The following is a 12224-nucleotide window of genomic DNA, read 5'->3' as shown; positions in this document are numbered from 1 at the left end:
AATCAGAACTCACCGCTATATTTTTCTCCCCTGCTTCTCTTTATGAAACAGACTATAATCAGTACTTACCTTTATATTTTTCTCCCCTGCTTCTCTTTATGAAACAGACTATAATCAGTACTTACCGTTATATTTTTCTCCCCTGCTTCTCTTTATGAAACAGACTATAATCAGTACTTACCGTTATATTTTTCTCCCCTGCTTCTCTTTATGAAACAGACTATAATCAGTACTTACCGTTATATTTTTCTCCCCTACTTCTCTTTATGAAACAGACTATAATCAGTATCAGGATGAGAACTGCTATTAGGATCATCATGATTATAAACCATGGTGCCTGTGCTATATTTGTCTCTGACTTTACAGATGGACTTGCTATAAAAATCAAAAGTGGGAAATTAGTGTACATGAAAATATCTTATTTCTATGTTATTTACTAACGTTTCAATGTACTTTCTGCAAATTTTAATGTAATTTCTATAGTTTTCAATGTTATTTCTATAATTACCAATGTATTTCATGTAATATTTACACTTTTCGATGTAATTTCAGCACTTGCCAGAGTAACTTCTACACTTTTCAATGTAATTTCCATACATTTCAAAGTAATTTCTATACTTTAAAATCTAACTTTAATAAATATCAATGTAATTTCCATACTTTTCAATATAATTTCTGTACTTTTTAACAGCATCTTATGCACCACTGTTCATCCTAAGTGTGACTTAAATTTAGAGTATGCAAGAACTTTCCATGGAAACAATGTAAGAACGGAAATTCCTAAAACTTAGAATGAATTTTTCAAAATTCAAGGCTGAGCAAATGCATTACACAAATTCATTTGATAAAAGGTAAAGATATCCTATAGAGTAAGATCTTACGTTCTCCTTTAGTTTTGATGACCTTGGAGTCACTGGCCTCTTCGTCGCCTTTACTGTTGGCCCCGACAACCCAGAACTCGTAATTTCTGTTCGGCTCTAGGTTGGATACATTCATCCAATTGTTCATAGTCTCATTACTGCTTTTAATGACTGTATTCTTTCCTGTAAATACAAGGTATGTAACTCAATTTGGAAACTTTATAAGAAGATTTCTCTCCCTTTGATTATAAAAATTTTATGACAAAACAGATAGTAAATGACACTTTTATGGTATCACTGGCGACATTTCTTCAGTTTGATTTTATTGAAATATTTTGACTCATCATGTGGCATGAAGCTTTAACTGTTTCTTTATATCTGTCAAAAATGGTATGATCAAGTTGGTCAATGCAGACAACAACTTTTCTTATATCTGACAAAATGACCCAGATGGTCAATGTAGACTTCACTTTAACTTTTGTTTTTAAATTTGACCCAAATTTAGTGACAAGATGGCCAAATGATACGGAAACTCATTGACAAAATTTCTATTACCCATCTGTAAAAGTATTGTAAGGTTATTAAGAAAATCTACAAAAAACTTCTCTTATATCCGACAAAATTGTATAATCCAGTAAGTCAATGCAGACGACATTTTATTTTTTGTCTATATCTGATAAAGAATGGTATGCTGCCTATTGGCCAATGAAGACAATGACTGAAGTTTTCTGTTACACCTTACAAAATGGTATGATCCAACTGAAAGGTCCAGGTTAGCAGACGACAACCTACCTACTTCCTTATATCTGACAAAATGGTATGACCCAGCCGGGGAATTCTGATCATTGTTGAGAGTCCAGGTTACATTTACAAAATCCTCGCCTATCAGAACTATCTCCATTTGAGGTTTGATCATTTCTGTAAGTAAACAATGAAAAATCTGGTTGAGCCTTGTTTTATTTTGTCGTGATTCAATCAATTCATGAATGTCCAAATCACAACTAACCAATATAACAATTATATCAAATATCACATTCTGCCCTTTTTTGCATAAACAATTTCAGTTATTCATTTTTTAAATGTTTGCAAGCACATTTGAAGTCAAATCAAGAATGTAAGCATACATGTGAACACTCCCACTTTGAGCGGGAGGCTCCCACTTCCTGCAGCCATATTTTCCAAGATTATTCTTAAAATAAGGGGTATTTTCACAAATTAAAGAAATCTCATCTTTTTGATGTCAGAACTTCCTTCTTTGTTTATTGTGAATTCTAAAATCTCACCCTTTTTGAAGGAAAATCTCCCACTTGATCATCAAAAAAAGTTCAAATGTATGTGTAAGGGTCATAACTATGACAACTTTTTCACAATACTGGTGAGAAAAAATACCTCTAGTGCACTTTAATGCATTATTTCAGGCAAAAACAGGTATCTGATAAAAGCACTAAGCTAACTGTATAACTTCATCACATGAAAGAATCTTTTGACAATTCTGGCCACATTTACATTTAAACCAACACCATTTAATGTGAACGTCTTCAAACTCACAGCATTTAATGACAAATGATTTAGTTTATACAAAATAACTGTGGTTTGATTGTGTAGGAAGCTATAAGCTTTTAGACACACTCTCTAATCTGTTCCTGGAAGGAACCAGTACAAAGTCATGAGTGTATAGTTTATTTTTCATGGAAACAAACAATAGCTTTCACCTGACAGGGTTTGAACCCATTTGGCCAGATCGCAGCAGTCTATAGATTACTAGTCTCATGTGTTGCTATGCTGCCAAATAAAATTAATGGAAGTCACCAACCTGTTATAGACTACCAGTATATCATGACACTTACTATTATTATTTGCTGTTTTTGCATCCAGATAGAAGCCCTCTCCTCGTCCAGCTTTAGTTTTTGCCCAAATATAGATCATGTATTCCTGGTTCATATCCAGATTGTTGACAATTGCCATCTGTCTGTATGGATTGTCGTATTCCTTTGTTGTCACTATCTCACCAATATCAAATCCATTTACTGTAAAAAAGATACATTTGAGCCGCGTCACGACACAACCAACATAGTGCATCCGCGCAGTCTGATCAGGATCCATGCTGTTCGCTTACAAACCCTATAACAAGTAGTGAAACTGATAGCCAACAGCATGGATCCTGATCAAACTGCGCGGATGCGCAGGCTGTTCTGGATCCATGCTGGTCGCAAATGCATTATGTTGGTTTTGTCATGGTGCAGCTCATTTTATATCTTAAAGTTAGCCTGCTGAAACCAACCTAAAGTGATAAGTGTTCACCACCAGTATAGAGTCTGGTCAAACTGCATAAATGTACAACCTGATGAATCCGTGCAGTCTGACGATGGCTTGGTACTGTTGCCTGACTAATTTTAAATTTTTCATCCCCAAAATTAGCAATTCACAGATCCAAAAGTGGAAGTTGGACAAGTATGTATTAGAAATTCAGAAGGTTAAAGGTCAATCTTATTATTATTACTTGTAGAAAATTATATTTGTCATTTTCTAATGCTCCAATTCCACGGAGGAATGCATTTAGATTTGCCCTTCCTCATGGGTGTGTGTTATGTAGTACAAACACTGAAAAGGTCATATGGCAACTTTCTGGCCTTCTGTTATAGAAAGAAACAAATGTCCTGCTGTGCATTATTTCAGGCACAAACAGGCACCTGAGTAAGTAGACCCACAGACATTCCAAGTGGTTTTAAGTCAATAACCTGAACCACTTAGCTATTGATGCCCATTTAAGTAAACATCAGAAATATACCAAACCTACCCTTGTACATACGTATGAGATGAGGTATCATATACCTTTAAATCAAGACATTCTATATTACTTCTCTAAGTTTTTTTTTGCTTTTATATTGGACCTGTAACACTTTAATAAAGCCCTGGAAACTTACATCCCTTTGACGCCACAATTAAGACATCAAAATACCTTTTCTATATCCTATCTCGTATCCAATTAATATCCCATTAGGCTCCTCAGGAGGCTCCCAGCTAATTGTTATAAACTCTGTTCCTCGTCTATAAACTTTTGCAGATTTTACTCTACCAGGAACTGTAAAAAAACAGAATACAGAATTTAGATATTTTAATGCCATTAACCCTTACCATACTAAATATCATGAACAAGTCCATTCATCAGTTTTAGGAAAAATTTCAAAATATGTATTGACTGAATAATGAACATCGCAGTCCATGATCAGACAGCACAGATTTGCTGACTGATAAAGGTCTGCATTGGAAGCATAGGTAAAATTTGTTGCATCAACAGGCTAAAGATTAAAATCATGGATCATGTAAATTTAGAGGCATTATCAACATGTCAATCTTATCATCAAAATAATTATATAAAAATTTTCAGTATCAAAGTTCATGACAGTAATCTTCACAATGTCTCTTTTTGTACTTGTTCTACATGTTAAAATGTTGACTTTTGTATGTTCTATAACATTAACAATTTTGTTATTAACTAATTTTTGAAATTTCAGTTCTATGTATGATTCAATGAAGTATTTATTCAATATTTTAGGAAATTTTCAAAGAATTCAATGGCGGGATTAATCTCAAACCATACAGTTTTAATCCAACTATGTTGAAACCATACAAACTCAGGTAGGAACTTACCTCCTTCAGGTGTACTAAAGCTGATGGTGTTACTAGCATTGGAGACAAAGTAAGTATTTGCTGCTACAACGTCAGCTTCAAGGTCAGAATATGGAGGTAAACCATCAATAGTAGCAGTATCTTTAACAACTCGCTTTTTAATTCTTGTTTCATCGGGTGGAGATCTCGGCACTTCGACTTTAATCAATGTAGTATTCTTTTCACCTGTTTTCCAGTAGCGAATCTGTTATAAATCAAAATAAAGAGGTGTTGTTCATAATATCATTATTATTATTATTATGTACTAATTTTTTGGATGAGGTGAAATAGTAGGAATCTTCAAGAAATTTAACTAGTTTGTGATATATAGAATGTATGGAGAAACCATTCAGTTCTTTTATCTGCTGAATGTCTTAGTTATATACATCAAACCAGAACTAAATTCATGTACCTGGTACCCTTTAAACCGACCACGTATCATTTCTGGTGCGGTGTCAACCGGGTCCCACTCAAATGTTGCTGACTTTGCTGATGCATTTCCCACAAGCCCAAAATTCCCTGGGGCCGTTAAAGGAGCTGAAACATCAATGAGTGAATATAAACAGGGTTTCAAGGAAAATCAATTCAAATAAAACAAAGCTATCTTAATTTGTTAAAACAACAATCAGAAACATTATCATTTTTAACTCATAAACTTGGGCATCTGTGGCTGAGTGGTTAAGGTCCTTGACTTCAAACCATGTGCCCCTTACTGCTGTTGGTTCAAATCCCGAACAAGAACTTTGGATTTTTTCATGTAAGGAAGCTATCCAGCTGGCTTACAGAATGTAGGTGATTCTACTCAGGTGCCGTTTGTGCCTGAAATAATGCACAGCAGGGCAACTGAGATCTTCCTCCACCAGTAAAGCCAGAAAGTCACCATATGGCCAAAACTGCACCCCCCCCCTCCACCCCCCAAAAAAAAACACAAAAAAAAACACGAACTGTGTAGACCTATAAAAACCAGTAAATAATGAAGAAAATAATACATTTTCTTCAAGATGTTATAAATCTTAGGTATCAATATTGGGTATAAATTTTAGTAAACTATATTGACATACTGCAAACAGACATATACCTTAATGCTACATGGGACCATTTCTTAAATCATTTTCTTTGACATCAATTGATTTTTTGTTCCATTCACTGTTAGATGGCCCTAAATTCTCCCTTATTCCGCTATGCAGACCAACAACTTCAGACAAAACAACTTAGCATAATAGTTATTTCTCTTTAGGAGTACAATGTATAAGAAGTCCAAAAAGTTGTTCAACATTCAGAATTTCCTCATAAAACCATACCTGCTTCTCCGGTGTAGCCAATATGGAGCACAGCTGGTTCAGAACATGACCCTTCTTCATTCTCAGCTTCAACAAATATTTCATACGGCTCATATACTGAGCCAATGTATATCTCCTTCTTGTTTTCCTCCCAGTCATAGATCTCTGTCTTATTTGTCTTTCCATCTTTCTTGATGAAAAGATTGTACCGGAATCCTGGACCATTGTGTTCAATCTCGGGCATTTTCTATGGAAATAAATCATGTAATGTAATAAATATATTAATATGTTGTATTTACAACACAGTAGTACATGTTGAACGTTTTTGCAATTTATATCAGGTATTTCTCATGTATTTATATACTTTAACTTTGATAGACAAAAGGTAGAGGAAAGAACAACACATTAAGTAAAATAGAAACAAATCTAGATTATTTCACAGATTATTCATGGAAAATTTAACATTCAAGTATTTTAATAATTGTAATAAAAAACACATCATCATGATTATGATGATAAGATAAACAAGATTTATTATTCTCTTACATCCCACTTGATAATAAGCCATCCAGTTCGGCTTCTGTCAGTATGGACGTTGGAAGGGTTTTTATCTGGGGTGTCGCTGTTTGTATAACACGCAGTCAAGGACCGTTCACTTGGCTTACTCTTACCTAACCTATTTTCTGCAATCACTCTGTGTTAAATAAAGAAAATATTAGAGTTTCATATTTTTCTTAACTCTTGTACAGTAAAACTTGTGCTTGATGACCAACAAGGAAAAAAAACACCATTATTATTATGAAAACTTGTCACTTTTGGCCTAGCATTCAATCTTGCCTTAAAGTTTGATAACTTGCCGCACAAAATAACATTTTTTTTTTTAAATCTGCCAATTAACAGAAACCTTTTTTCTACTTTCCTTTACAGGTATCTATAAACAGGTTTGACTGTATTCTATATCACATCGTGCTTACCTTTTCATTATTTGTTTAAATACAATGTGTTGTGAAATTCAATAAATCATAACAAAAGAACACTTTATGCTTAACATGTCATTTATTCCTTAAACATAAATTAGAATTCTGTTAAATTTCTCTAAACAAAATGACATACAGTAATAAAACAGTTGGTATCAAAGCATTCAATTCAATCTTAACTGGCAAAAAGATACAAAAAACATAAATACTAAAGAAATTCTTAAATCTATGACAGTTTCTAAACCATTCCTGTATGAAAGCTGCTGACTGCTTTAAATGCTCTTAGATTTAAAACCATTTTAGACCATCAAGTGTTACCTAAATGTATAGTTGGCATGTGGTGACAGATTGACCTTGACCTCTGTTATTGACGATACGTTCACTGTTTTTGCTCTGGTCCACTTATTTGGTGCATAGGAATGGTTGTATTCAACATGGTATTTGGTAATCGGAGAAAAGTTGTTGAAGCCCTTTTGCCATGACACGATCACACTGCGACTCAAACAAGAGCTTATGTCTACATTTATAGGAGGATCTGGGGGAGCTAAAATGTGAAACATTAACATCAGTTACAGTTATGTTAAACTAGCAGTCTTTTAAAAATTCAACAAAATTTCACGAAAATATTTCTACCTTTATACAATTACCATCAACTTTTTACAAAGGGAAAAAAAAAAACAAAAAAAAAAAAAAACTTTTTACATAGTATATTCAAGTTTTTTCTGTAAATACCGAATTTATTTTTGTAGAGTGGTATAAAAAGAAATATTTCACGAGTAGCAGTACCCATAATATGATATTTATCATATCACAAGATAAAAATAAATCCTGTATTTATAGAAAAAACTTGAATTTTCTGTTTATTATACATTTTTTTCTTTTTTGAGCATACCCTGTGAAAGAATTCTCTTTAATTTTGTGTACTGGCTTAATTTAGAAAAAAGTAGTCTAGCAAGACACCAGTGAAAATATGGAAAATATGATTTACTACAGTGAAAAATAAATTTTACAGTGAAAATATGGAAAATTAAATTATGAATTTTATTTCATCAATATTTCTCAATATTTCAGTCATAAGTATATAATAAAGCCTTTTATCCTAACTTATACATTGCATAGATTACTACTCCTTGGCATATTAACATATATTTGAAATGAATTTCATCTGACACTGACAATGTATACTAAGTTGGATGTTGCCTCATAATAAGTAATCACAGGTATTGGATTTTAAATAATACTACTAAAATAATAATAGTATTACCATCATAATAATATTCTACTAGAATAAATAATATCACCTATTTCCTTCAACACAATTGTAAAAGTATGTTTTTTTTATCATGAAAAAAAATAATAAAAAAATCCAAAAACATCCCAAAAAAGCCCCGTCCAAAAAAACACAGTTTATTGTATATACCTATAACTTCGAGTTTCGCAGAGGCTGTATCATTGTCAAGGCTATTACTAGCCATACACATGTATCTTCCTGTATCTTCACTAGTAACACCTTTAATTATAATACCATTCCCTTCCCTCTCTACCCTCGGATTCTTCTGGAAGTCGATAGGTTCCCCATCTTTAAGCCAAAGATAAACAAGATTATCTTGCTCGTTGGGGTCGGTGTCGGCTTGACATTTGAAATGAGAATCGGTACCATGCGTGATCTTCTGAGATGATGGGCCGCTCTCTATTACAGTTTTCCCTGAAGTAAACAGTGAAAATAAAATAAATCTCATAACTTATCTACCCTGAAATACATAATATAACACAAAATCTTCATTATATCATGATAAGATTTATTCATTTTAAACCTTTTACCACACTAAATATCTTAAATGGACTTGTCCATTCTTCAATCTGGACATAACCATTCATCATTATAAGGGAAAATTAAAAAAATGTACTTAATGAAGACCGAAACAGTGCAAAGTATGATCAACATCATAGATATGCCAGGTGATCTTAATCTGCACTTGTCACTTGGGTCTTCATATTTATTAAGGTCATCGAGTAAAGGGACTATACTTACTTCTGACAATTAACTCTCCTGATGCTTTAATCTTTCCATATCTGTTCTCAGCAAAACATGTCCATCTACCTGCCTCACTCATTGCTGCATTCTAACAAAACAATTTAATAAAGGGAAATCAATAAATTTACCAAAACAATTAAGGGAAAAATCAATTTGAAAAAATTAATAAAGTTCTTTAATCTATAAGCAAGGTGGAAAAGGGGGTATAACTATGTAAAAACATCAGTCCTTTGAAACATCAATCCTTAAAAGCCAAATTTCAACAAGACCTGTATCATACAATGTTACAACACTGTACTAAATATTATTATTATCCTTTGCCTCATCTCATTTCTAACGCTAGTTATCAACCATAAACATTTTCTATTTTTAGTAACCATGACCTTGCCCAAATACAATCCAAAGCAAGTTACAATACATCAAGCTTGGTGTATACATGTACTAAGTTTAGGGGTGTCCATGGCGAGTGGTTAAGGTCGTTGACTTCAAACCACTTCATAAGAGGTACATGTAGTTACCTTGACCCTAAAGGGTGCACAAACAATCCTAATGTTCTTCATATAAGCTTGCTATGTACCAAGTTTGATAGCAATAATTATACATAAATTGCTATTTCTTAACTTAAGTTATTGTCAGGAAACCATTTTTCTATTTTTCAGTAGCAGTTTTATTTTAAACAATAGAGATGAAAATTACCTTAATTATCATGTTGCCACTTGGCATTATTGTATAGTTGGGACCTTCCATCTTTTGATCTTTCCTCTTCCAGTATATTCTAGGGGTAGGTTTGCCATCTACCTCACATGGCAATGTAACAGATTTACCCTCTGACACTTTCACATCATTTTCAAATTTCTTCTTCAGTTCTGGTTTAAATGCTGCAAAAAAACAAACAAACATTATGCACAAATGTCATTAAACCATTCAAAATTATTTAAATATATATAGACATTTACTTTTCGGTTAAAGAGTTCTTTAAAGTGGATGGGTCTACAACTGGCACTTTTTCCATTAATATTTCAAATATTGATGAAAACAATAGATATGTATCATTTGGATATTCTTATAACATGTTGCTTGAAACAAAATATCGATAAAGTTCAAAGTATAAGGACATTTATCTGATGAATAATATTTTGTTCTAGAACATTTTATCTGCTATTCAAATATAGATAAAATCAGATCATGTATCCAACAATTTACATAATGTTTGTTGTTTATGTCTATTACTAAATACTATCAATGTAGTTATACATTGTATTACAAACCTTCCATATTTTTGTAAGTAGACCAATGCACTTTAATGAGCTTTCATTTCACTATCTTTATCAAATGTTTCAGAAGTCTGTCTCTAAATTATACACTTACCCATTATGCTTAGTGGTACATCGGCCCACAAGTGACCATGGATATTGGAAACGTTACATTGAATCACCTTTGCATCTTCTCTCGTCAAATTTTCAAACTTCAGTTGTCCTTTATTCCTCATCTCTGTAAAAGAAATCAACATTACAATAATGTTTGTTTGATTTTAACCATATTTTTTAACACAATTTTGGTCATATCTCAGCAGTCTGTCAACCTAACCGGCTTTTACTGGATAACTACCCAGTGATTAACAAATTCTCCCCAGTGACTGTAAGAGAGTGATTATTTATCCCACGTGATTTCTGAATTAGCAGTGAGAGACAAACGACCATTAGACTCATGTTAGCTAGTTTTGCAGTAGATTTCTGACCACTGTTGATATCCTGGGAATGACAGAGCAGACTGACAAAACATGGGGCCAATGTTGACTAATTTTTCATTGATTCTAAGCTGAACACTGTGATTCTATAACTCTCATCCTAACACTTAGCCCTATACTTTTATGGTAGTACCTTTTTTCATAAGTAACAGCTGTCCGTAAGACAGCAAATTCAACTATTCTCAGTGCTTGATAGTAACAAAAAGGGCATATCTGTAAAAGGTAACTCAGAGTTATAGGGCCTGTGCCCATCAAATTAGAAAATCACAGAGAACAAGTGTATGAAGTTTCAACCCATTCCCTTCAATACTTTAAGAGATACCAACATGCACGCAAAAACCAAATTGTGACGCTGGCGTTAAAGGGACTCCACTTAAGTCCAAAAGAATTTAAATGTAAAATTTGAATTTCTTATCTAGATGACACGGGACAATTAAAACAGAAAGATATGCAAAAGATAATTAAGATATATACTCAGAAATAAATGGTAAATCATATTTTTAAGTTTTTCTTGGTTCTATTTTAGTGAATAAGTATTGCAATGCTTTTCCTTTTTGGTCCTTTTTCACAATTACAATAATTAGAAAAACGAAATGAGTGATTGATCTGAAATTTTGCACACAAATTATTGGTCTAGACTTCATCAAATGGAATTCTAATCTTGGAAAATTATTTCCAGTCCTGTGATGTGAAAAACCTCAGTGGTGTCCCTTTAAGAAAATAATATGAGACACAAAACATCAAACACCTGAGGTCAGGTTTAACTCACTTTTATTCTGCTGTTTTGATGACAATCAATAAAAAATATTCCCGATTAGTCAAGAAACAAGAGCTGTCCGTAAGACAGCGCGCTCGACTTTTTTATTGCTTGCCAATAAAAAAAGTTTTTGCAGTAAAAGGCAATACAAGAATCTCTGTATTTTTAAAGTGAACTAGTTGTTTGATACCCTTGAATATTACAGCAATGTTTATATGACATAATTTATGGTAAAGTGAACAAGTGGATAGGAATGAATTTTTTTAGATTTTTTAAGTTTTTTAGTGCTTGCCTATAATACAAAACATTGACAGTTAAGGGCCATAATTCAAATAAAATCTTTGACAGAATTACCTTCTCCTGGACATGTTTGGGAATCATGATTGTAAACAAGTATTCCAACTTTCAAATTAATATCTCAAACAGTTCAGTCAAAAAGTGGACTGGTACTAAAAACTTAACCAAGATTCTAAGTCGATAAAAGGCCTTAATTTTTAAAAACAAATCCTTGACAGAGTTACCTTCTCTTGCGTACAGATGGGGGTAATGATGTGAAATAGCATTAAAAGTTTCAAAGCAATATCTCAAAGGGTTAAGGCAATAAGTGGATTTTACCCATATTCAATGTATTTTCTAAGTCAAAAAGGGGCATAATTCTGTCAAAAACCTTGACAGAGTTATGTCCTCTTGTCTGTTGATGAAGGTCGTGATGGTAAACAAGTATGGTCAGTTTCAAAGCAATACCTCCAATGGTTTTGAAATAAAGTGAGGTGGTACAAAAAACTTAACCAAGCTCAATACACTTTCTAAGTCAAAAAAGGGCCATAATTCTGTCAAAAACCTTGACAGAGTTATGTACTCTTGTCTGTAGATGGAGGTTATGATGGTGAACAAGTATG

At 33.0% G+C, this 12224-nt stretch overlaps 1 protein-coding gene across 6 annotated transcripts in view; it reads right to left on the bottom strand.

Annotated features, from left to right (window-relative positions):
* LOC132727562 (neuroglian-like) overlaps nucleotides 1–12224 on the bottom strand; it is a 46705-nt gene that overhangs the window by 8323 nt on the left and 26158 nt on the right. For all 6 annotated transcript variants that reach the window (XR_009625373.1, XR_009625375.1, XR_009625377.1 and 3 more), the window contains 14 exons: nucleotides 10190–10312; nucleotides 9518–9699; nucleotides 8819–8909; nucleotides 8207–8491; nucleotides 7105–7330; nucleotides 6356–6503; nucleotides 5831–6056; nucleotides 4942–5066; nucleotides 4512–4734; nucleotides 3820–3942; nucleotides 2708–2887; nucleotides 1653–1778; nucleotides 882–1043; nucleotides 238–375 (listed from right to left, as the gene is read on the bottom strand). Coding sequence is in view for 2 of the 6 variants with exons in the window: in XM_060713111.1 (XP_060569094.1) it covers nucleotides 238–375; nucleotides 882–1043; nucleotides 1653–1778; nucleotides 2708–2887; nucleotides 3820–3942; nucleotides 4512–4734; nucleotides 4942–5066; nucleotides 5831–6056; nucleotides 6356–6503; nucleotides 7105–7330; nucleotides 8207–8491; nucleotides 8819–8909; nucleotides 9518–9699; nucleotides 10190–10312 (2358 nt within the window). In the remaining 4 variants the exon portion in view is untranslated. The remainder of the gene's footprint in view (nucleotides 1–237; nucleotides 376–881; nucleotides 1044–1652; nucleotides 1779–2707; nucleotides 2888–3819; nucleotides 3943–4511; nucleotides 4735–4941; nucleotides 5067–5830; nucleotides 6057–6355; nucleotides 6504–7104; nucleotides 7331–8206; nucleotides 8492–8818; nucleotides 8910–9517; nucleotides 9700–10189; nucleotides 10313–12224) is intronic.

The sequence above is a fragment of the Ruditapes philippinarum genome, unplaced genomic scaffold (genome assembly GCF_026571515.1).
Source record: "Ruditapes philippinarum isolate M1 unplaced genomic scaffold, ASM2657151v2 ctg2694_1_1_1_1, whole genome shotgun sequence".
NCBI lineage: Eukaryota > Metazoa > Mollusca > Bivalvia > Venerida > Veneridae > Ruditapes > Ruditapes philippinarum.
This window is presented reverse-complemented; position numbering and strand designations above follow the sequence as displayed.